A 26,840-nucleotide genomic window follows, 5' to 3' on the forward strand; every position below is an offset into this window, starting at 1 on the left:
GAGTATTTAAAAAATCTGATAAATATCAGAAAATAAGTCTTGTGTATAAAATGTATAGCTTTATTATATACGTGCTTAAGACAAAAAGTATTTCCAAAGGAATTTTCTCCCTAAAAGAATTTTGACAGCCTTGCAAAAAGTAACACAGCATCTAGCAAGAATGATCAAGTACATGTACAGAAGAAGACATCAGGAGTTGTCGTCGTTCCCGATAAAATAAATTAACTTGAAATTAAAATGAAGGTTTCTTTTCAAAACGTTCCCAATTTTAAAAAATATTCTAATTTTAAAAAATTTAAACAAAAATCCTAAAATGCATGCGTTCTTAATATTTAAATCACTGAATTCCTCCTTGCTAAATTGTAATTTGAACTATTTCGCATTTGTAAAGATCACTGCCTTTTGCTTTTACGTACATTGTCAACATAGTATTATTAGGTGATGTTAGTACAGCTACATGGAAAGCACTGTAATAGCTACAATTGTATGAATATTTACAGATAAAATAATAATATATGAATACGTTAGTTTATAATATTGTATTTTTTTAATTATAACATGCTTTTTTTACGAAATTAAAAACACAGAAAAAAGTATCATCTTCGAATCGTAGAGTTTGTGTCACTGTTTTATTATCCGTTGAATGACTCTATTAACCTCAAAATATGTAGAGTTTCTTTGCTTATAATTTCAATAAAATAACAGCATTTCATTTCCCTCACACAGGATGTATTAAAAGGAGAGCATATATTTAAAGCCATTTGATATTTATTCCTGTACCAGCTTTATTAAGACAATTATCAATTTAAAAAATTCATAAAAATGTCGTTCCATTCTTGTTGTATGGTAAGACCCTGTCTTATTGTTGACTTGTTGGCAGTTCTAAGTACGATAACTCTTCACAAACTGGGTCTGGTCGTCTCTAAAATAATCAGGACATTGCAATAAGCATTCATTTAGTTGGATTTTTTAAACATGCCAATTTTTTTTCATGGCAATGCTATTATTTACCTTTTGTTTTGATATAGATCATCCATTTCCACCTGTTGTTCTGGAATAGGCGGGGGCGCTCTTCGTCTTGGTTTCTGCAGACGTTGTGTCAGACCACGTGATCTTCGCTTTTCAAAATGAGATTCCTTAGGGGGCTTTGGTTGGAATACCTGTATCGTTTTAAAGAACGAAATCAGATCATATTCCATAGATTACCTAACATATTTTCTATCCACACCGTACTTCACCATATATAGTAGTATGTACAACATTTCAGAGAAACAAGCACGTGAAAGTATCTATGACCATAAATAGTTTTAATTGGACATTGGCATTTCTTTTTTTTTCTAAGCCTTTTTTACCCACCGCAGTTTCGTATATTTCATCATCGTCGTCTTCATCTTCGTCTGGATTAGAAGCATATGATGATTCCCCGGTGGAAGCATTCTGTGCTTCTCCATTTTCCATACGTTTCAGTTCCATGTCGTCATTCTGCTTCTGTACTTTGATTGGCTCGAATGTTTCTCCTGTAGTTTCAAAAAATACAAATAACAGATAGCAAAACATGGTTACAGCAAACACTCTTATAATGAATTAAATTTTTAGTGATTAATAAAAATTTTAATTTAACTGACATTTAAAGGACAACTACTGCAATTTTTATTTAAGTCAAATAACTGTTTTGCCACGTAAAAGTTCCTATTCATTCGAAGTTTCTGGATAAAGAAAATAATGGGTTTTTTTATCCTAAAATTGTATCGTGAACCAATCAGATATAACAGATTACGTGCAACAAATCAAAATTGTTTCTGTCTTGTAATTTATTATAAGTGTGTTCTACTATTTCAGTTAAAGAGTATAAATATGTATATCTACTACAGTACTTTATATGAAGAGAAAAAAAAATTGCCTTCAATGAATGATTCAGCTTGCAAGGGATCGACTCCAAAGAAGTTTGTTATAGCTACTGGATATCGAAGATCCAGAATCCAGATCACCGCACCCAAAACAATACACAATATTCCTGTAGAAACATAGAAATATATTTCATGAAAGTTATTTACGTCGAAAAGATATAAATGCGTGAATTGGGCATAGAAGATTCCATAATTTTTTTGGCATCAATATGTTTTATGATGATTTGCCCATTTCAGAATTAACCAAACCTGTAAAAAGATTAACGTAAAAACAAGGTCCGTAGTGGAACTCCAGTCTGTGCTCAGCACTGAACGGAATCATCAACTCAAAGGGGTTCCGATTGGTGGCCCACGTGATATTGGCTGACACCATAAGTCCTCCCGTCAGCATCAGCATATAGGCGCCATATTTCAACAGGATAAAGAATAGGATGACTGTAATGATCCATAGAGGGAGCGCTAGCCTGTGTGGTGTAAATCTGATTATAAGTATTATACTAGGAGAAATCGTTGTTAAAATTTAGAAGTTAGATCTTGAATGAGTCTTGTGTAATCAGCAATATAGTATATTTCAATAGAGTAGTAAAGTAAACAAGTAATGTAAAAATACTTTCAGGAAAGCGATTTAATTGTTTTGCAGTTTGGAAAAAAAAAAATAAACCTTGCCCTCACCACATTAGGATGTGGGCGTACCACCCTGCCTGTCTGTAATGTCGCCCCCATCTGACCCCCTCCCCGTCAAATACAAAGTACTCAGCAATCCAGATGATCGGAAAAGGAGTTCCTCGAAATTGACGGGCTCGAAACTCCTGGTTAAATCGACCCGCTACAAAAGTTTTTGAAATGGATTAGAAAATGCGTCATCTGACGTGTTTAGTTTTTATCATGCATACTGCGTTTTTCTTATAAACCTTTACCAAATATTCCAAAACCAAATCTTCCCTGCTCCCATCGCCAGTCAAAGTTTTCGTTGTAGTTAATTGTCTCATTGAAAGGTCCCCGATTTTCTCCTTCCGCTGGAAATTCATATCAGAAAAAATACATTATTAGTTTATTATATGTTATATTTTCTTTGTATTTATAAGCTCTCTGTTTTAAAAACTATTTCAACAATGATTTCCATCAATATACTGGATGGTCATTTCTTTTGTAAGTATACATCACATCAATACAAAACATTTTTTTTTTCATGAAGACCGATGGAATGTGTGATTGAATTTTCTTATTTGATCATTTCATTTTTCAAATAGAGAAAGATGAATATGATTTGCTTTCGGATACCGATATCCTAGCTAGGGTCTTCTACTTTTCAAAATAAAGCTAATTTAAAAAAAAAATTACAAGACAATATAATATAAACGAAGTTTAAAGAATCATTAGATTATTACATGTATCTGAGGGTCGTGTTAATACTTTGCACTTGAATGCAAGATATTTTGGGTTCGTGACGATACATAGTTTACTTTTGGCTTTTGGGGCGAGTCTTATATAGTTTATCTTTAATTTTCAGTAATAAAAATAAGCAGCCTTGCAGATATTATGTACTTGTACCATAGTTAGGTGTGATTTCTTTTGTTAAAAGTTTGGGTTTTCTGTACATAACCCACACTTTTCTATAACTCCGCCCATCGAGTCGGGACAAAAGAACTATACTGACACGCAAAAGAAATGCAACAAGCAGTAAATGAGTAATCTACAAATGTTTGATTTTTTTATCTTAAGACTTTCAAAAATGAATACAGTTAGGCTAAACTCACTTTTCAGAATATCAGAGATTTGATAAAATGTTAAATGTTTATCTTTTTACTTTACTAAGTAACACATGACTGTTAAAACACCCCCCTCCCAGTCATTCAAGTAAAACGTGCAAGACTGCCCTAAACAACAATTGCAGCTTAATTTCTACGATACAATAGGTTCATCAATATTGAGATCTGAGCGAAGGAATTATTCTTTGTCATTTTTAAATGCCCGTTTTTCAGATGATTAGGTCGAATTTTCTCTAACTTAGAGCAGTGTAGCCAACCCCTGGACTTCCGGTACAAGGACTGTCCTCAATGAATATGATACGTAAGACCCTTTTGAGACGTTTGTTGTGAATTTTTGAATCAGCAACTCTCCATCACCTTCACATTGAAATTTTCCAGCTAGAGCAATGGAAATGCGTACTTAACTAGTGCTAATTGTAACGGGGACCGTTACAGATGTTCCCCAAACGCTCCCCAACTCCCTTTTGGTGCCATATTCCCTGTAAGCTTCATTAGATAAGACAAACTCTATGCATCTGAGATTTTAACAACATTTACAAAGAAGTGTACAAAAATCATTTAAACTTTAGCATTGCACGCGTGCACATGTGAATGCATTTGCGTCATGACCATATCATCTTGTCTACACAATCTATATTTTTAATACACTGAATATTAAAGTATTTAATCCAAAATTATTTTAAAAATACGCTCATTCAAGTGTATGTTTGATTTTACTCATTTCACGTGCACGCACGTGCATACATGAGCATGGTGACCATACCTTCTTGTAGAAGTCCATTACATCTATCTATGTTCTAAATTCCACCCCGTTTTGGTGAAAACTAAGAGAGTTATAGCTGTTTAAAGTTTCAGCCAATCAGATTGCAGCACATGTATACGCACGTGTATGCATGTGCATGGTGACCATACCTACTTGTAGAAGTCCATTATATCTATCTGTGTTCCAGATCCCATCCTGTTTGGTTGAAAACCAAGGGAGTTATAGCTGTTTAAAGTTTCAGCCAATCAGATTGCAGCGCACGTGCATGTACGTGTTTTCATGATAATTGCTTTATTTCATGTTGTAGGATATCCTAATGCATGACTATGTTCAAAATTTCAAAGGATTTCGTCAAAAAACAAGAAAGATATTGAGACTTTAGTTGCAGCCAATCAGAGCGAAGTGCACGTGCATGCGCGTGAGATCTTGCTATTTTCATCATGTCGTCATGTCTATACTACTAATATATCCTCACATTATGAGTTTCAAAGCATTTCATCTAAAAATAGAACAGTTGTGGCTATATCTATTATATTGGTCATTTCACGTGTTGCACGTGCACGCTCTTGCAAGCACGTGCGCGCAAAATGACCTTGATTCCGCAAATCTACATAACATGTCTACTAACCCTAAAAAGGTTTTACCTACATCGGACGAACAGTTTACAAGATCATTCCCGGACAAAAAAGTTCCAGGAAGAAGAAGAAGAAGAAGAAGAAGAAAAACTAGAAACTCTTGTTGCTACAGCAACAAAGAAGGTCTTCCGTCCTCCTCTATTAATCTGTATGCAGGATTTTTTTTTCTATTTTAAAAAAGACAGACATATAATAAACTAGTAGACTAATTGTTCAGCGAACAATTATCGGCCTTTCAACTTTTATAAGCATTTCGATATCATTTGGGCTGAAAAAAGTAGAAGAAAAGCAAGAAAAGAAATAAAACAGCAAAATTCTCATTTCTCTACTAGGATTTTAGATCGGGCTCGCAGTTGGTATAAATATACTCTAAACAGACTTCCTGGATTATTAGAGTCGACTCGGGGATAACCACGAATTCATTGATCACGCAAAGAGAGCACGTTCAAAACATTGTAACACGCTCCTAGGTGTATATATGATCTTGAATGAGATCGTTTTCGAGTTAAGATGTAAGGGGTAGGGTCGGATTAAAATTACGATATACCTAATAATATGAATAACATGCATTTGATCTGCGCATCAAGACGGAAGCGTAAGTGGAAACGTTGTGAAATGTCCCATGTGTACCTGCATCATATGTGCATTATACATGTATTAAAGAGATGTTTGAAAATATTCGATTTGAGTTGTTTTATGTTTAAAATGGATGGCGATAAATTATTTCTGAGCATGTGAGAAACATGAGCGAGAGATGCAAGGCAGTTTGTAATTAAAGAAAAAGAAAACAGAGAATCGGGTTCGGATTTAAACATTCCTGACCAAAATAGGTATGGAATATGTGTGTGGATTAAATTCATTGTACGTAGCACAATAAATAAAATTCCGAACATGTATTTCTAGATGGGAAACACAGGGAAGAAACATGTATTGTTTTTTACTATGCTGAAAGTCGCTATTTCTTATAAGATTGTGTTATTCTAGAAAAAAAATCAAATTTCAAATGAAATCAAGATTCATTCAATTAATATTAAATCTAAATAAAATTGAAATAAATTCCACATACCAAAGAAAGCTAGAATACATGGTATTAAAATGTCGTATTAGAGCAGGAGAATCGAATGATATTAACAACAAATGAAGAAATAGCCAATACAAGCTTTATTTCATTTTATGCCCATCAGAATTTAAATTTCAGACAGAAAAAAATGCAGTTTTTGCCGATAATCCGTAGAATTTCATTATACTCAAGAGACTCACCGTAAAACTCTTAGGACACTTTCTTTAAGGTGTCTTCTACTCAAAATCTTAATTTTATGTCGATCTGTGGTGTCTTTTCAGAGGTAGAAGTTTTTTCTATGTTGCTATTGAGTTTTTTAAGGGACGAGAAGTGGGGGGGGGGGGTATTTTGTAAAAATTTTTTAAAATGAGAGTTGTTAATACCTCCACATACTTTAGCTTGATTGTGACCTTTAGGTCAATGGGGTCAAAGGTCAAGGTCATTTATCAAGATCAAAGGTCAAGGTCATCAGAGAGAGAGAGAGAAGGGGGGAGAGAGAGAGGTAAACTTGAGATTAACACTTGAAGCTGAATCTAGATAAAGGTAATGAAGATTTCTTTATTACTTTTTGAGTAAGGGTCAAAGGTCTCATTTTTAGGACAAGAAATCATGTGACCTGAAGAAAGTAAATTTTAAAAGAAGATATTTGAGGTTACTCTAGAAATTTGCAGTCTGAATAAAATGTCCCAAAATCATTTCAAATACTTTTTTTAATTAAAGATATTTATCGGATAGTAGGAAACTCAATTTATACAGTTTTTCTCTCATAATTGAAAGTCGTTGTTTTTGTTTCCAGTGGGATTACATATCTCGAAACTACAAGTAAGATGCTATAAGGTAATACTAAGAAAGATTCCATAAAGAAAAGTTTAAAATTTTGATTTATTTGATCACTTCCTGTGATAACCAGAAGTGACGGCGGACGATCTTAAACTCAAAGGATGTGTCTACTCATCAAGGTCTACCATCCCTATTAATTTGGGGTCTTATTCTCTTACCGTTTACGAGATCTAGCTATGATAACTTCTGATTTTGAGGACAGGAAGTCACGCGACCGGAAGTGAATTTTACTGAGATATTACACTTTACAGTAGACATTTGCAGTCTGAATAACATATCTAAAAATCATTACAAATACTTTAATTATCAAAAAAAATTAAGGGAAAGAAAGACATTCAAATTATGTAGTTTTTCTCTTTTAACCGGAAGTTGTCATTTTTGTTTCCGTTGGGACTGATGCATTTCAAAATTTCAAATAAGATGCTATAATGTGATGCAAAACAAGTTTCAAAAAAGAAAAGTTGATTTTTACGAGTTTTTTTTCACTTCCTATGACGACCGGAAGTGACGGCAGACAATCTTACCCCATATGGTTTTGCCTACTAATCAAGATCTATTACTCATATAAGTTTGGTGTCTTAATCTAATACTATTTTCGAGATCTAGCTATGATAACTTCCGATTTTGAGGACTGGAAATCACGCGACCGGAAGTGAATTTTACAAAGATGTTTGATTTTGCTGTAGACATTAGCAGTCTATATAACATATCTAAAAATCATAACAAATCCTTTATCTATAAAAAAATATTTATTGGAAATAAAAATACTCAAATTATATAGTTTTTCTCTTATAACCGGAAGTTGTCGTTTTTGCTTCCGGTGGGACTGATATATTTCGAAACTACAAATAAGATGCTATTGTGTGATGCAAAAACAGTTTCATAAAAGAAAAGTGGCAATTTTCGATTTCTTTGATCACTTCCTGTGACGACCGGAAGTGATGGCGGACCATGTTAACCCAAGTGGATTTGCCTACTTATCAAGATCTATTACTCTAATAAGTTTGTAGTCTTCATCTCTTACTGTTTATACGAGATCTTGCTATGATAACTTCTCATTTTGAAGACAGGAAATCACGCGACCGGAAGTGAAAATTGCAAAAATATTTGACATTACTGCAGACATTTGCAGTCTTAATAACATATCCAAATATCATTACAAATACTTTATCTATGAAAAATATTTATAGGAAAGAAAAATACTGAAAATATGCAGTTTTTCTCTTAAAACCGGAAGTTGTCGTTTTAGTTTCCAGTCGGACTGATATATTTCAAATATGAAAATAAGAAGTTATAATGTGACGCAAAAAAAGTTTCATAAAAGAAAAGTTAAAAATTTTGATTTTTTGGATCACTTCCTGTGACGACCGGAAATTGACGGCTGACACTCTTATCCCAACTGAATTTGCCTACTTATCAAGATCTACCACTTATATAAGTTTGGTGTCTTAATCTCTTACCGTTTTCGAGATATAGCTGTGATAACTTTTCATTTTGAGGACAGGAAATCACGCGACCGGAAGTGAATTTTATAATGATATTTGACGTTACTGTAGTCATTTATAGTCTGAATAACATATCCAAAAATCATTATAAATACTTTATCGATAAGAAATATTTATGGGAAAGAAAAATACTGAAAATATGTAGTTTTTCTCTTATAACCGGAAGTTGTCGTTTTTGTTTCCGGTGGGACTGACATATTTCGAAACTACGAATAAGATGCTATAATGTGATGCAAAAAAGTTTCAAAAAAGAAAAAGTTAAAATTTCCGATTTCTTTGATCACTTCCTGTGACGACCGGAAGTGACGGCGGACAACCTTACCCCAATTGGTTTTGCCTACTTATCAAGATCTATTAATCATATAAGTTTGGTGTCTTAATCTCTTACCGTTTCTGAGATATGACTCGGACAAAATTTTTTTGAAAAAAGCGGAAATCGGACATATCTGACGACCGGAAGTGACTTTTGAAAAACTGAAAACTGCATCTGAAAGATATTTTTACTCTCCATCATACCTGAAAATTTCATGAGAATCCGTCCAGTCATCTCTGAGAAATCGTCAAAACAAAAAGGCAAAATAATAATAATAATAATAATAACTAGAAACTCTTGTTGCTACAGCAACAAAAAACGGTCTTCCGTTCTCCTCTATTTATCTGTATGAATGAGCTTTTATTTATGTTAAAAAGGCATATAATATTTAAAATGATTACAGAAAAAAAAAACGGCCGGAGGTGTAACTTACCAAGATTCTCGACGTTACTTTAGATAATTATAGTCTGTGACGACCGGAAGTGATGGCAGACACATTTTATCCTATATCTGTTGCCCAATCGTCATGATTTATTATTTATATAAGTTTAGTGACTTGATCTGTTACAGTGTAAGAGATCTCGTAATGTTAACTTCTCATTTTGAAGAGAAGAAATCACATGACCGGAAGTAAATTTTTAAAATAAAGATATTTGAGGTTACTTTAGACATTTCAGTCTGAATAACATGTCCTGAATTCATTTCAAATAATCTTTTTTATAAAAGATATTTATGGCAAAGAATGATACTAAATTTATGCAGTTTTTCTCTCATAACCGTTATTTCTGTTTCCAGCGGGACTGACATATTTCATAATTACTAATAAGATGCTATAATATATTACTAAGAAATATTCCATAAAGAAAAGTTAATTTTTTTTTATTTATTTGATCACTTTCTGTGACAACCGGAAGTGACGGCGAAAAATATTAACCTAAATGGATTTGCCTACTCATCAAGATCTACCACTCCTATAAGTTTGGTGTCTTCACCACTTACTGTTTACGAGATCTCTCTGTGATAACTTCTCATCTTAAGGACAGGAAATCACGCGAGCGGAAGTAATTCCAAAAAGATAGTTGACCTTACTGTAGACATTTGCAGTCTGAATAACATATCCAAAAATTATTACAAATACATTATCCATTAAAAGTATTTACGGGAAAGAAAAAATACTCAAATTATGTAGTTTTTCTCTTATAACCGGAAGTTGTTGTTTTTGTTTACAGTGGGACTGATATATTTCAAAACTATGAATAAGATGCTAGCTATAATGTGATGCAAAAAAAAAACATTCATAAAAGAAAAGTTAAAATTTTTGATTTCTTAGATCACTTCCTGTGACTACCGGAAGTGACCTTGGAGAATCTTAACCCAAATGGTTTTGCCTACTCATCAAGATCTACAACTCCTATAAGTTTGGTGTCTTCATCTTTTACCGTTTACGAGATCTTTCTATGATAACTTCTCATTTTGAGGACAGGAAATCACGCAACCGGAAGTGAATTTTACAAAGAAATTTGACGTTACTGTAGACATTTGCAGTATGAACAACATATCCAAAAATCATTACAAATACTTCATGTATAAAGAATATTTATGGGAAAGAAAAATACTGAAAATATGCAGTTTTTCTCTTACAACCGGAAGTTGTCGTTTTTGTTTGCGGTGGTACTGATATATTTCAAAACTACAAATAAGATGCTATAATTTGATGTTAAAAAAGTTTTAAAAAAGAAAAGTTGAAATTTTCGATATTTATGAACACTTCCTGTGACGACCGGAAGTGACGGCGGACAACGTTAACCCAAATGGATTTGCCTACTTATCAAGATCTATCATCCCTGTAAGTTTGGTGCCTTAATCTCTTACCGTTTCTGAGATCTCACTCGGATTAGATATTTTTTAAAAAACAGGAAATCGGACAAATCTGACGACCGGAAGTGAATTTTGAAAAAATGAAAAAAAACATCTCTGAGAAATCCTGCCGACAAGATTTGGGAAAAAAAATAATAATAATAAGAAAAAACAGTAGAATCACTATAAGGTCTTCCGTCTGAAACGGAAGACCTTAATAATAATAAAAAGAAAAAACAGTAGAATCTATATAAGGTCTTCCGTCTGAAACGGAAGACCTTAATAATAATAACTAGAAACTCTTGTTGCTACAGCAACAAAGAAGGTCTTCCGTTCTCCTCTATTTATCTGCATGGATGAGCTTTTATCTATGTTAAAAAAGGCACCTAATATTTTAAATGATTTCAGGAAAACAAACGACCGGAGGTGTTACTTACCAAGATTCTCGACCTTACTTTAGACAATTATAGTCTTAATAACATTTACAAAAATCATTTTCAATTTTTTTATCACTTTCTGTGACGACCGGAAGTAACGGCGGACGCATTTTACCCTATATCTGTTGCACAATCTTCATGGTTTATTATTCATATAAGTTTAGTGTTTTGATCTGTTACAGTTTAAGAGATCTCGTAATGTTATCTTCTCATTTTGAGGACAAAAAAATCACATGATCGTAAGTAAATTTTTGAAAAGATATTTGAGGTTACTCTAGACATTTCAGTCTGAATAACATGTCCTTAAATTATTTCAAATGCTCTTTTTATAGGAAAAAAAAATTTATGGGATAGTATGATACTAAATTTTTGCAGCTTTTCTCTCATAACCGGAAGTTGTCGTTTTTGTTTCCAGTGGGACTGACATATTTCAAAACTACAAATAAGATGCTTTAAAGTATCACTAAGAAAGATTCCATAAGAAAAGTTGAATTTTTTTTTTATTTATTTGTTCACTTCCTGTGACAAGCGGAAGTGACGGCGGACAATGTTAACCCAGTGGAATTGTCTACTTATCAAGATATATCACTCCTATAAGTTTGGTTTCTTAATCTCTAACAGTTTACGAGATCTAGCTATGATAACTTCTTATTTTGAGGACAGGAAATCACGCAACCGGAAGTGAATTTTACAAAGATATTTGACGTTACTGCAAACAGTTGCAGTCTGAATAATACATCAAAAAATCATTACAAATACTTTATCTATAAAAAATATTAATGTGAAGAAAAATACTCAAATTATTTAGTTTTTCTCTTATAACCGGAAGTTGTCGTTTTTGTTTCCGGTGATACTGACATATTTCAAAACTACAAATAAAATGCTATAATGTGATGCAAAAGGGTTTCCATTAAGAAAAGTTGAATTTTTCAATTTCTTTTGTCACTTCCTGTGACAACCGGAAGTGACGGCGGACGATCTTAACCCATATATATTTGCCTACTCTTCAAGATCTACCACTCCTTTAAGTTTGGTGTCTTCATCTCTTACCGTTTACGAGATCTAGCTATGATAACTTCTCATTTTGAGGACAGAAAATCACGCGACCGGAAGTGAATTTTACAAAGATGTTTGACTTTACTTTAGACATTTGCAGTCTTAATAACATATCCAAACATCTTTACAAATACTTTATATATAAAAAAATATTTATGGGAAAGAAAAATACTCAAATTATGCAGTTTTTCTCTTATAACCGGAAGTTGTCGTTTTCATTTCCGGTGGGACTGACATATTTCGAAACTACATATAAGATGCTATTATGTAATGCAAAAAAGTTTCAAAAAAGAAAAAGTTCAAATTTTTGATTTATTTGATCACTTCCTGTGACGACCGGAAGTGACGGCAGACAATGTTAACCCAATTGGTTTTGCCTACTTATCAAGATCTATTACTCATATAAGTTTGGTGTCTTAATCTCTTACCGTTTCTGAGATATGACTCGGACAAAACTTTTTTGAAAAAAGCGGAAATCGGACAAATCTGACGACCGGAAGTGAATTTTGAAAAACTGTAAACTGCATTTGAAATATATTTTTATTCTCTATCATCTCTGAAAATTTCATGAGAATCCGTCCAGTCATCTCTGAGAAATCGTCAAAAAAAGAAAAGGGTGAAAGGGGAAAAAAAAATAATAAGAAACAGTAGAATCACTATAAGGTCTTCCGTCTGAAACGGAAGACCTTAATAATAAGAAACAGTAAAAACAATATGTTCCCCAACTTCGTTTGGGGAACATAATTAAGCCATTTTCAAGAAGCCTTAGCATCGTTACGGGAAACGAAAGGAGAGTTTATTTTTTGAAATATTGCTGCATTACTTGTGATGAACAGTTAAAACCCTTAAAACTCCATAATATTGCCAAATATTTTGTTAAACTTGCAATTTTTGATTTTTGTTAAGCAGACTCAAACTTGACTTCCGGTTATGGTACGAAAATCGTTCAACCATTAAATTACCGATGTTTACCAAAGTGAAGATATCCATAATTTTAAGATACAAATTTTTTTGCTTTACATAATTATTTCCCCCTAAAGTAGGATGTTGCGTTTCTTTTGCGTGTCAGTATATTTATAAAACGATCATGCACGGTTTTTAAATGAAACAATCATACCAAATTTAGGAGAGTATATTTTCAATTGTATACAGCATTTTGTAATAAATAACAGTTAAAAACGGCCATTAATACTTTAACCTTAGTTAAAAGTGAAAAAAAAAACTTCAGAAATCGCTTTATTTAAAAAAAAAAAATTTAAATAGTGTAATAAACAGGGTGACGTTAGCTTAGTAGATTTCAATTTATCGTTCTTTTGATAACCAACAAAGGAAACACGGTACATACTTGACGTAAAAACAAGTGTACACTACTGTACATAAATAACCTTTTCGATCTAGCCGATCAAAGATCTAATTTTCATTTAATTGAAACATACATAACCCCTTACAAACATTCCAATCAACGTACCACTGTGCACGGCAAAGTTTGTATCAGGTTTACAAAAATTTAAGTTAAACCAAGTTCATAATAAATTTAAATTACTATGTAATTTTGACGATTGAAATTTACGAGAGAAAAAAAAATCATATCAAATTAACATATATCATTGAAACCAAACTCGTTATTTTTCAATAACATAAATCAAACTTTTTCAGCGGGCCTAGATGTTTAATTTTTATGTCGCTTGCGTGGCCCAGTGGTTTAAGCACCTGCCCTAGAGTCACGAAGTAAGGAGTTGAATCCCACTGCATGACGTGGAGACCTATAAAGTATAAACATAGGTCCCGTGTCGCAGAAGGTGTTGACAGGAAAATCCCTCACTGTTCAATGACCCTGAGTGCCGAGTATAGGACAAAATTTGTAGCAAAATTTGAAAAGTATATTGTATACAAATCACTTACCTATATTCGATGGACGTAGTCAGAAGGACACGAAGGAGCGTAAAATCATATAAAATCTAAATGCATATTTGAAACCAAACACTTGATGTTTCAATCACGCGAACCAGTCCGACCGATTCCTAAGCTGACTTACATATGAATGATTTTTGAAAAATATGGTACAAGTCATTTACCCCATATCACACTGTTGATTATTTGTGGATACCCGATGGGCGTGGTCATAATGACAGCTCGGGAGTTACGCTCCCTCGTGTCATTATGACCACGCCCATCGGGTATCTACACATAACCAACAGTATGATATGGGGTAACTACTACTTACCTTTGAGTGTGATGTTGATGCCCCTAAAACCAATGTGGACCCCGATATCGGCAGTAATCTCCCCTGATGAGCCAGCCTTGTATTTTGTTCTTACATTGGTGGCTTCTGCAACCTCCCATTCGGTGCTGAAGTTACATACTAAAAACAGAGAATTTGGTCCTTCTTTTTATGTTCATATTATTCTTTTTTGAAAGAAAACTTGGGCGTAGAAGCCTTTGAAATGCCGACAGTGGTAATAATAAAGATTTGAAAAAAAAATCATCATTATATATATATGATTAATGCAAAATCATTAATGTTGAACTGTGCTTCATAAATCAGTTGAAAGAATTAGAGTTTTACGAAATGTTAATATAAAATATTTCAGTGTTAAAAACAAAAATTTATTCTTGTACTTCATTGAGACTGTCTAATCAATTTTCGCCATAACACAATATCAATAAATATTAATAATTCACACTTTTTCATAAAGATGACATATTTTTAATTTTTATTAAATATCTTGTAAACAGACATCGTTTTAATTAAAGTAAATATAATCAAACTCACATACTATGACCCCTCCAATATAAAGCGTCAATGCTATGCGAATGAACGTATATATTCTCTAAAAAAATAAATGATGCAATGAGAGCAAAAAATAATATTTATAAGACCATTTACAAGTATAAGACAGAAGTTTTTGGCTTTAAAATGTTATAAATATTTCTATTGAAACCAACCTCTTTCCCACGAATCCCAGGAAGGATGATAAAGAAAGAAAAACCTAAACTAAGAAATGCATAAATTAATCCAGCATCCAAGATGTCCGCCATCCAAGGCGTTTTGAAGGACTCGTAGTAGGTCGGACCGCCATTGGACCGGAAGGCGTCAAAAAGTCCAGGGGAGTTCATGTTAGCTCTGCTTCAAAATCCTGATCAAATCTATTAATAATGAAAATAGAAGCAAATATATTTTATTATGCTTCCGTTATCGAAGATTCGAAGGGATGTAGTTTATGCCATGCCCGTCCGTCTCTTTGTCTAGCTATCTCTTTGACCACAAAAACCTTTTAACCGTGCCAATAACCTTTGATTGGTTGGTGCTTGGGCTTATATTTTTACGAGTGTATTCCACTGAAGAAGACTTTTATTGGGTACCAACACATTAGCTTCTTGACCTTAGCCTTCGAGTTTGATCCACTTTCGCAAAAAATTCCAAAGTTTAATCTAAGCCATAACTTTTAAAACAGTTGGTGCTAGGGATTTCATGCTTCATATGTGTATCCATTGTATCCAAAGCCTTTTCTTGGGTATAAATGTTTTTCACCTTTTAACCTTTGATCCTAACTTTACCTTTCACCTTTGCCCTAACCCCTGAATAGTTAATACTAAGGCTTTCATATTCCACGGGTTTTTTCCTTGTAACAAGGTCTTTTGGGGATACATACCATTTTTAATGTTTGACATTGGAGTTTGATTTACTTTTGAAAAAAAAAACAGTTGCCTTGGTCATAACTTTTAAACAGTTGGTACTAGGGTTTTTATAAATACATAATTATACCTCACATACAATGTGCGTTTCATATGAAAAGACACTCTCTTTGACATCAATATATTTTTGGCACACTTTTAAAATTTGATCTTGGAATATAACCCACTTAAAAAAAGAAATTTAACCCTGGCCATAACTTTTGGTCGGTTGGTCCTATATTTGGATAATATTTTTGATCTCTTGACCTTAGAGTTTGCATATGTCTTGTTTTCGCTTTAACTTTTTGTTTACTCAACCGTGATTCAATGAATTGATGATAAACTGAGAATAGAGTCTGACCTCCCACTATAAATAAGAAATTAATGTCTATTTTTGAGTATTTTATTATATATAAAAACTGGAACATATTATATTTTACAATAAGAACTTTATGTATTAGCAATAATCATTGTCAGATTGTTCTTTAACCAATACTCATACTAGACATTTATTTTTGATTAACCCAAAATTTACCCGTGTATTGCTAGTATAATTTACAACAATATAAATTGGCAATTGCATGCCAGTTGATTATCAAATAACAAGTCCTTCTGCCACCGATCAATATATGCAATGTTATTAATATGATTGAACTATATTTCATAGGGAAAAAAATACATGTAAATGGTTAAAGGAAGGATAAAAATATATTTTTAAAAAATATTAGAGTCGTTGTTACTTTTAACATACATCAATTTTGAACGTCCTTCAAAACAATCCTTCCTCATCGACGAGATAAGCTTCCGTAAAAATCAGGTTTTTTTCTGGAGGAAAGGAAATGAACTCACAACTTTGATCGTAACATCGGATATGTGATCGTGCAGCAGTTGTCTTCACTAACCAAGGTTTACTATCTGATCCAACCCTTGGCTGTCCAAAATTTAGCTGTGTTTCTACGTCTCATTTTGCAAAATATTTTAAGAAAGTAAGAGTATGAAAATTATTTTAAGGATTATGGTAAAGCTTCTGAACATTCCTATCAAAAGTTGTCTCTTTACTCCAACATACCTTCAGCCAAAAAATATTGTACTTCCATGCTTGATAACCCCCCCCCCCCCAAAAAAAAAATCTCATTTGTAAAAGGATTTCATAGCGATTTCATAGCATGAAAAATTGTCCTCATCAAAGAAAGGTAGGTTTTTCTTTAGGTTTGTTGCTTGCTACAAATCAAAGCCTTGTTTTCACATCCGTTATCGCACAAATAATGAAGGCTCTAATAGAAGTATTAAGATCTATAGACTGATTTGTTACTAACTTAACCAGAAGTAACATCTGAAATTACAATGTTCTTGCAATCATAGGCACTTGATTTCAGAATAGTGTATTTTTACTATGTCTGAATACATCTACTAAAATAAAAATTACTGAAATTAGCCCTTTTTTAAAATATCGTTTAACTGTATATAAAAAGACTTGAATCGCTATAAAATGACCTTTTTTGTTTAAAAAAAATTACTACTTAATATAGATAAGACATTTTATATATAGCTTTTTATTTGATATTTTTTTTAAGGGTCAAAGATATTTTTTTAATGAGTGTATTCGGACATTTCTTAATCACATGCTGCAAGAACTTCCCATGCTGGGGATTTTTTAAATATGCACAAGCATTTTCTAAAAACTATATTATTACATGTACAACGGCAAAAACATAACTTCAAAGCAATTTTCACACTTAGGCAAAAACTTTTCTTTAAATCCCTATTAAAAAAACATACCTTTAAAAATTGTGTTCCTTAAAATAAGGAAAAAAACCTGTTTTCTCTGAAGTAAAACTACATCAAAATGAGGCGACTGTTGATTTTATCCGCAACTTATGATGCAAACGGAAGTACATGCACTTATCTTATGTAGTAATTTTTAATTTTTCAAATACATTGTATAAGATTTTTTTCTTATATATGTAGGGAATGGTGCGAGACTTGTCAGTACTCATTAGATATAAAAACCAACAACAAATAGGATTAATTTAATGAAATAAAAGAAATTATAGGTTATTGTACATTAGGAAATGATGATATCTTAATTTTCAGCCGGAAAAAGTATAAAAATCAAATCATACTCGTATAAATTTATATATCGACAACAGCTTCTCTTCACAACTAATGCATCTCCGACAATGATTTTTATTTTAATCGAGCCGACAGGATAAACTCCCTGCATAGAAAGGTATGTACAAAATATAAGATATCTGTAAAAATTCAAAAATATTATTTCATCATAACAGGGAATTGTTTGCAAGCGAAGCACAGGTCTGTGCAGCGTGAGGGGTGGTTGGACCCTCCAATAATTTTGCCAACATTGTTGAGCCCCCCCCCCCTCCCCCCTTCTCCCAAATGAAAATGCTTCATAAACAAGCCTAAATAATGTCATAATTTCTTAATGTCCATTTTTTTTAATCTTGCGGAGCCAAAACTTTTAATGATTCGACAATACTTGAAAATTTTTTTTTCAATATTATTTAATTAAAGTGCCTGAATATGCTTGTTTATGTTGGATTAAAGAATACTACGAGGCGCCGTTTTTGGTATTTACTGCCAAAATGTGATATCACATATTCGAATAGGGATATCATTTATTTGATATATCACCTATTCGAATAGGGTACATCACTTATTCGAAAAGGTGATATCACCTATTCAAATTATTTATGAAATAACAACAGCTCCCAAGGCTTTAGGTTTTTAAATCTCATTTATTTTCACTTTCGTTTTTATAAAGTTCTCATCGTTCTAGGAGACAATGGATTAATCATTACAGCTTTGCATTTAGTTCAAAGCTGCCCAGCAGAACTTGTAGTTTGGTTTGCTAACAAATTAATTTATAACACTTAGCTATCATGTATACTATAAAAAAAAATTAAAATTCTGAAAAACTTATGATAAATATTCTATAGAGAAAATGCCCCTAAATATTATAAAGAGTGAAAGGTACCGGTATGCCATTGTGTTGTACTCCAGATGGGAATTTTTTTTAAAGAAGATAGGTGAATAAGGCGGGCAGAATGCCTATAGTGCGACAGATAAGAAGTGAAAATTTTAATCTCAATTGAATCCAAATTTTACTGGATATTTCATTTAATATTAAAGTATACTTAATGTAAAATCTCTACAATTTACCAAAATCTTTCAAAGACTGAAAATATTTGCTGATGAAAATGCTTGCACACACTAAAAAGAACAAAAACGATCATTTTCTCATACTTAAACAATTTTTTTCAATATGAGTAGGTCTTCTCTCCATTTTTTTGAAAGATGATCCTAAAAGTTTGCTATAAAATACACGTTTTTTGGTTTTCAAAATTATGGAGCGAAGACCCACTATACTTTAAAAGTACAATTTTATGACACAACATTAGCATCTTTCCGAGAAATACTTCAAGTCCATCAAGTCGCGGGTCATATCAATGCCTACAGTCACCATGAGCGGTGTAGCATGGTGGTTAACGCGTTAGTCTCAAAGCAGTATGCTATTGATACGTCAGATTTTTATTGCTAGGGTTCGAATCCCAGGAGTACCATCTAACAATTTTATGAAAGAAAATTTTTTACGAGATTTTTTCTCTCTCAGAAAAGTTTTTTTCCCTCATAATTTCAAAAATTTCAATAATTAGAAGTTAATTTAAATAACCAATTCAAATTTTTAATATGATTTCTTAATATCTGACGCTATAGGCATTCTGCCCGCCTTGTTCACCCATCTTCTTATATAAATTAACAGGGACCCGTAACATAAGGAATTTATAAAGTATTGGACTAAAATAAAGGTGTAAACTACATTGTACGCAGTCACAATTTTCTTGGTTACAGTGGAATTCTAGATAGTCTAGGGAGTATTCATTGAATAGGTGATATCACCTTTTCGAATAGGTAATATCACCTATTCAATTTGAATGAGTGATGTTACTTATTCCAATAGGTGATATCACCTTTTCAAATACTAGTATTCGAATAGGTGATATCACTTTTTGCCAGTAAATACCAAAACGGCGCCTATTAATAATATACCGGGTATATTGACAATCTAAGAAAGGTTGATCATGCATATAAAAATTGAGTTAAAGAAGAGAGAGAGACTAATAGATGTTTCGGGGATATATAATATTTTTTAAACAAGCGGTTTAATGTCAGATTTATTCCGGGATGTCCGGTGTACTTCGACGTCTTGGTTTCTGCAGACGTTGAGTTAGACCACGTGACTTGCGCTTCCCAAACTTGTTAGATTTTGCTGGCTTCGGCTCAAACACCTTCAATGAAACGCAATAAAATGATAATTCCCTCTAACCAACCATTATTTTGAGAAGGATTTTCCAAAAAGATGAAAAGCGCGCAACAGAGATAAAATAATTATTCCTTAGTATGATTACTTCATAAGAATGATTTTCATTTAGTATTATATAAAACCAATGTAACTTAATAATAATATATTAATACGCATGTCAGTGATAAATAGTTTCGTTTGTCGTACCGGAAGCTCGTAAATATCGTCTTCTTCATATTCTTCCGCGTCATCGGGCGTTGGAACTGGTATCGGTTTCCGATACCTGTCTTCGTGACTATTGTGTGGTTGTCCGTTGTCTATGCCAGTCATTTCCAAACCGTTCATTTTTTCGTCGGGGCTGAGACTATCTTCTATTTTTGAAAAAGGAAATTAAAATACTAGTATGTTAGAAAATGGGATTAAAAATTTTTGCCATCAGAATTTTTTTATCTCTCACCTTGTATAAAATTGTCATCCTGTAAAGGATCAACACCAAAGAAATTGGTGATTAGTTCCGGGAATCGGAGATCAAGGAACCAGATTACAGCGCCCAGAATAATACATAGAAGGCCTGAAAAGTTAAATAGTAATTGTTGCCATTACTTTTAGTTATAGAAAAAAACAGTAATACCTATTAATGCAAAAAAAAAATTAATGACATCATTTTGTTTTTTAACGTGCCAATCTCGATGAAATAAGGAGATCCAAAGTCACTTTAACAAAACAAATTGGGAACAGGGCAAAAATGGTTTTCTAACGTCATCAAAAGTTGGATCAAGTGCCATGAAGGAGCACCTTCACCCTGTTAAACGATCACACCCATCTTGTGTTTCTTGCCATGATTGGTAAAAGGGAAAACAGGCGTAGACAATTCAGTGTGCAATGGATTAGGTAAAAATTTGTATGAAAATCGTCTATCAGCATTCGACTGAATCATAGATTGTATTTGCTGACATATGACAATTTCTAAAATGATGTAAAACTGAAATGAATTACCTCTTCATGGAGAGTTTCGTAGATCGGAAAAAATTAATGGTCTCACAATAAGGAATCAAGTTGTACAAACCTGTAAACAAATTCAGGTAAAAAGATGCTCCAAAATGGAATTCTAACTTGTGTTCAGCGCTGAAAGGAATAAGTAATTCGAAGGGATTCCTAAGGGTGGCCCAGATAATGTTGGCTATAACCATTACTCCGCCGGTCAACATGAGGAAATACGCGCCATATTTCAAAAGAATGAAGAACAGGATTATTGTCAAAACCCAGAGAGGAAGAGCCAACCTGAAAATCAATAAAAATTCTCCTTAAATTGCTGAATTCTGTTTTAAGCTACAGGTACTGTGAGCAATGGACTCAGTAAGGATACCCCACCTCCCATATGTCATTTTAGTGATAACAATGGCAAAGTCCATGTTTTGCTCTGGAAGACCCGAAATAAGTGTCAGAAAAAATTAAAAAGGAGATGCACAGTGGCATTATGTTATAAAGAACCTGTGAAGACAAGTATCATTAAATTTTTTTCAGTGGTATACGAGGAGTTGGGGATAAGAGATTGGTACCCCAAAGTGTAACGGGTGGACAGATGGACACTATACACACTCCCACTTTTCAAACGGGGGTATAATAAGCATTGGTTGCTTGGAGACAATACAGACTTATTAATATTTAATCATTACTTCAAAGGTTTGGAAAAATTAATTAAATTGGTCATAGTATAACAATCTCTACTTACCACATCATGATATGGGCGTACCATCCTGCTTGTCTGTAATGTCGCCCCCATCTGACCCCCTCCCCGTCAAATATAAAATACTCAGCAATCCAGATGATGGGAAAGGGAGTTCCTCGGAATTGACGGGCTCGAAACTCCTGGTTAAAACGCCCAGCTACAAAAATGTTTGAATTGGAATATTTATAGTGACAGCTAAATGTAGTTTAGAAACGATGGGGAAATATTTTCAATACATGTTTATACAACTTTATAACCATTAGAGGGGGTATTTCGATTGACTAGAGTTTTGCACGTTCATGTACTTTTCTAACATTTTTTAAAAAATTTTTTTAAACTTGATATGAACACTATACAGTTACTGACTTTTCGCTAAAAACTGAAAATGTTATTAATATATGTTCATTAATAATCCTTTAAAAATTATTTAAATCATCAATGTACTCCTAATCAAAGATATTATTTCCATGGCCTTAAATCCTTCATTAAGCCTATTCAATCCGCGAGGTTGTGGGCGGGACAACTATATACATGCACCAATATTTCTAATGATAAACTTAAGTTATATATACCAATATTACTTACAACTTACATGTATAACCGTTATATACCTTAACTTCTAGATACCTACCAAATATCCCGAAACCTAATCTGCCTTGCTCCCATCTCCAATCAAAATGTTCATTGTAGTTTATGGTTTCGTTAAAAGGACCTCGATTTTCTCCTTCAGCTTAATTAAAAAAAGAAATGCATATCCAGCTTTGAACTTGGGACATAGTTTTCCTACTTTACTCCTTAAACTTTTAATTAACATGGCAGTCGTTACAAGATACCATTATAAGTAAGTATATGCACGTACGGTATATACAGATGTATAATTGTGCTTTTACAGCAAAGTGTAAGTTCTATAATCTTCCGTGTTACACCTAGCGTGATGTTGCTTTCAAAGTACCTTGAAGCGCCTTAATAGTGTTTCATCTAGATACCACACAGATTTCAAACGATAGCTGTACCTTTCAGTGTTACATTGATCCCTCGGAGGCCCATATGTACGCCTATATCTGCGGTTATCTCCCCTGCTGATCCCGCTTTATACTTGGTCCTGACATTTTTGGCCTCTGCAACTTCCCACTCGTACCCAAAATTTGTCACTAGAATTAAGAATTTAATTAAGAATTTAAATCATTCGGAAGAATTGTAAAGTTTGTCACTTGAATTGTAAAATTAGTCCCAAGAATTATAGATTAGTAAAAAGAATTGCATGATACAAAATTTGTCACAGAATTGTAAAATTGGTTTCTAGAATTGTAAATTAAAGTCCCTAGAATTGTAAAGTTTGTTACTAGAAGTGTAAAGTTTGTTACTAGAATGGTAGAATTAGTCAATAGAATTGTAAAGTTAGTCAATAGAATTGTAAAGTTTGTTACCAGAAGTGTAAAGTTTGTTACTAGAATGGTAGAATTAGTCAATAGAATTGTAAATTTAGTCAATGGAATTGTAAAGTTAGTCAATAGAATTATACTATTGGATTGGATTGTAAAGTTTGCTATAGTATTAGAATTGTAAAGATAGATCACTAGAAATGTTAATTTTTTCAACAGAATTGTATGTAAAGATTGTAAAATAAGGCACTAGAATTGTACAGGTTGTCCCTAGAACTGTATAGTTAGGCACCAGATTTGTTAAGTATGCCGTTAAAATTGTAAAGATGGTCTCTTTATTTGGAAAGTTTGTGACTAGAAATGTAACTTTTTATTACTAGAATTGTAAAGTTGGGCCCCAGAATAGTAAAGTTAGTTGATAAAATCGAAAATTTATACGTTAATTTCTCCTATCCTATGTTAACTTCTTAGAAATGTAATTCAGGCATTTATCAACATTTTCTTATTTTATTTTATACATTTAGTTAGTGATTTTTTACATCTGATACTCAATTATTAAGTTACATAAATGTAAAGCACCTAAGAATTGAAAATTATACTTACACATAATAACTCCACCAATGAATAATGTCACTGTTACACGTATGAACACGAAAATTCTCTAAAATTGGTAAAATTAACCAATATCAAAAGAACTGTACATGTAGCAAATGGCAAAAGGCAAATTTGCAAAAAAAAAAATGTTTAAAAAAGGCAAATTTGCAACAACAAAAAAGTTAAAAAAAACATAAATGCAAGATTGTATTTATATATGGTTCAAATTATTTATTACATTAAATGAAATGATGATAAAAACAACGATTGGTTTCATAAATCAGATAACAAAACGGAGGCAAAAATAAAGACCCTTAAAAACACGGAGACGGGATCAGGTACTTTGTACGAGTAAACATCCCCCGAAGTAAGCCCTTTGTAATACTTAGGTGAACAGAGTAAACAATAGTCAAAATTAATGTGAAATCAATGTCCTATAACAATTGATATGAAATATTAAGTCAAATACCAACCAAAAGATAGGATGCGTTGGCATTTTTCTATCGAGCATAGAAATTGAAACACTCTGACTGACTTTAGAAGAAATTGTTGGAAACGCTGTTACATCAAATTGTTTTTCATTAGCCCGATTTATTTCAAATCTCGATAGTACCCATAAACTGCTCTTACATACAGAACCAATTGTGACACATAAACATCATTTGCAGGTGACATCATTATCAGACTTTGAATAAGGGAAATTGACACTGATAAAATGACCGATGGATCCAAAAGAAGGTTACAACAAAATTTCTCTTTTCTTAAAATTCTGTCTTGTTAAAGTTTTTGAATAATTCCCGCTTTATAAGGTTATTAAAACTATTAGAGTAGCACACTTAGCGCCGATCAAAATTCCAAAAAATTGTTAGAAGACTTTTTCTTCAAAGAATATATAAAAAGTGGCAGTCAATAAACATACGCATCTTTTTGTCCCCCGCTTGAAAAGTGGGGGATATTAATTTGGGTTTGTCCGTCCGTCCGTCCGTCTTTCTGTCTGTCTGTAACGCTTTCGTTTCCACATGATATCTCGAGAACCCTTTGAGCTTTTGCAATGAAATTTAGCATAGCAACTCCCTATGGACTAAAGAAGACCCCTATTGATTTTGAGGTCAAAAGGTCAAAGGTCAAGGTTATAAATAAGCAAATTCTGTCTGTTAAAACACTTTCGTTTCCACACGATATCTCCAGAACCATTTGAGCTATTGCAATGAAATTTTATATAACAACTCCCTGTGGCCTAATGAAGACCCCTATTGATTTCGAGGTCAAAAGGTCAAAGTTCAAGGTCGTAAATTTATACATTCTGTCTGTGTGTAATACTATCATTTCCGGGCGATATTTCAGGAAGATTTTGAGCTTATGCAATGTAATTTTATACCAAAACTCCCTAGGACGTCTCTCGCCCCTCTCAAAGTGCCCCACCCCGTTTGTTTTATGTTCTTATTTCATTTATTTTATGTTCTTATTGTTCTTTATGTTCTTATTACATCTATTAGAACTGTTTAATAATGGCTAAATGAATCAAACACCATGGATTGTGTAAAATTTTGAGAATACCGAACATGAATATATACATGTATGTGACTTTAGTTCTGCATATACTTAACGCCGGCTAAAGCGATTCCGTGGTCTAGTGGTTATATCACTCGCTTCACATGCGAGAGGTCCCGGGATCGAATCTCGGTCGAACCTGTCTTTTTTTTCTTTTTTAAATACTTTTTTTTTTATTAAATGATAGTATTCAGCATGTGAAATGAAAAATTTATGAGGTTATAAAATCATCATTACAGTGTGATAAATATTCCATATAAAAAGAATTCTATACACATAATACAGAATAAGCAATCAAATATTTATATGCATATTGACATACATGTATTTTATTTGCTTCAGTATACATGTATACATTTAATAATTCTACAAATTCAGTCAGGGGGATCCGACTTTTTCCCTAAGCGGGGGACACGAATTCTCTGAATTAGCTTGTTAATATCAATGTATGTAGACTTGGTTTTTATTTACAATGTACGAACATTTCTTGGTTATAGAAAAGTCCTACCGAACTAGCTTAGAAATATTGACTGTCCACTGTGCATTTTAAAATTTCTAATTTTTCGCAGGAGTTAAGAAAGTGTTCTTAAAACTTTGCATCAATGTTGTTATTCCAGTGTAACTTCTTGGTTATGAGGAGGTTTAAAATAAATATGAATCGCAAACTTTCTTCAGTTTTTATTTGAAGAATGATTTGAATTTTAAATATATTACAGGTTATGCTGAAAAGTTTAGCTTACATTTTTAGAGTAGAAACGAAGACATTGGCTGTCAATTAAAATTAAGATATTTTTTTTTACCTCTTTGCCACGAATTCCAGGAAGGATGATGAAGAATGAAAAAGCTAATATCACAAAGGCGTAAATAAGTCCCGACTCCAGAATATCCGCCATAAAAGGCGTCTTGTCGGAGTCGTAATAGGTCGGGGCGCCATTGGACCGAAAGGCGTCAAAGATGCCAGGAGCAGACATTCGACAGCTAGCTATGTTCCCTTTAGTAAATAAAGAAGTGAAGTTGCTGAGGACGTACAGAACAGTTAAGTATTTACGGCATATATGAACTCGAGGGGTAATTTCTTCCAACCTTTTTCCACCTTCTTCCTTGTAATTTGTGCATTTGCTTTTGATGATGTTATACCTACAACTAAACAAAACTAAACTTAAAAGGTTAATGCATAACCAATGGATGACAGATCCGAAGCCCTAATTGATATCGAACACTTCTTTGTTGTTTTAAACCAATTAAAAATATCCTTTTACGAAAGTTAATTCTATGGGGGTTATTATTGCAATTCATTTTTGGTTACAACCCGTATCATAAATAACATCTTTTTGGTAAAAAGAAAAAAAAGGTTTATTTTGGCTGATAAAGGACTGTAAGGAGTATTCGCAGTCTGATTAAAAACAAACCCCTTCTTCTATTTTGTCAGTACGACGATAGGAGAAG

The 26,840-nt window shown here is 32.9% G+C and overlaps 2 protein-coding genes across 3 annotated transcripts; both read right to left on the reverse strand.

Annotated features, from left to right (window-relative positions):
• Positions 1–528: 528 nt before the first annotated feature.
• LOC134252845 (dual oxidase maturation factor 1-like) lies at positions 529–17,726 on the reverse strand. Its single transcript, XM_062735390.1, has 11 exons — positions 17,597–17,726; positions 15,089–15,289; positions 14,916–14,973; positions 14,367–14,504; positions 2,825–2,923; positions 2,580–2,733; positions 2,157–2,371; positions 1,901–2,014; positions 1,357–1,517; positions 1,012–1,160; positions 529–922 (listed from the first exon to the last, which is right to left on the reverse strand). Exons 2-11 carry the CDS (start codon positions 15,257–15,259, stop codon positions 883–885), a joined length of 1,299 nt encoding a protein of 432 aa, XP_062591374.1. The 5' UTR covers positions 15,260–15,289; positions 17,597–17,726; the 3' UTR covers positions 529–882.
• Positions 17,727–19,962: 2,236 nt separating this feature from the next.
• LOC134252846 (dual oxidase maturation factor 1-like) lies at positions 19,963–26,402 on the reverse strand. 2 transcript variants are annotated; one of them, XM_062735392.1, is made up of 9 exons: positions 26,195–26,402; positions 23,853–23,910; positions 22,881–23,018; positions 22,499–22,597; positions 21,871–22,024; positions 21,205–21,419; positions 20,596–20,709; positions 20,346–20,506; positions 19,963–20,124 (listed from the first exon to the last, which is right to left on the reverse strand). In XM_062735392.1, the coding sequence occupies exons 1-9, from the start codon at positions 26,363–26,365 to the stop codon at positions 20,011–20,013; spliced, it is 1,224 nt and encodes a 407-aa protein (XP_062591376.1). In that variant the 5' UTR covers positions 26,366–26,402; the 3' UTR covers positions 19,963–20,010. The 2 variants fall into 2 exon arrangements, with proteins under 2 accessions (XP_062591376.1, XP_062591375.1); XM_062735391.1 differs by having other exon boundaries at positions 20,346–20,509.
• Positions 26,403–26,840: the final 438 nt, after the last annotated feature.

This window comes from Saccostrea cucullata, unplaced genomic scaffold (assembly GCF_032062105.1).
Source record: "Saccostrea cucullata isolate Sc308-1 unplaced genomic scaffold, CSIRO_AGI_Scuc_v1 ctg142, whole genome shotgun sequence".
NCBI classification, from domain to species: Eukaryota; Metazoa; Mollusca; class Bivalvia; order Ostreida; family Ostreidae; genus Saccostrea; species Saccostrea cuccullata.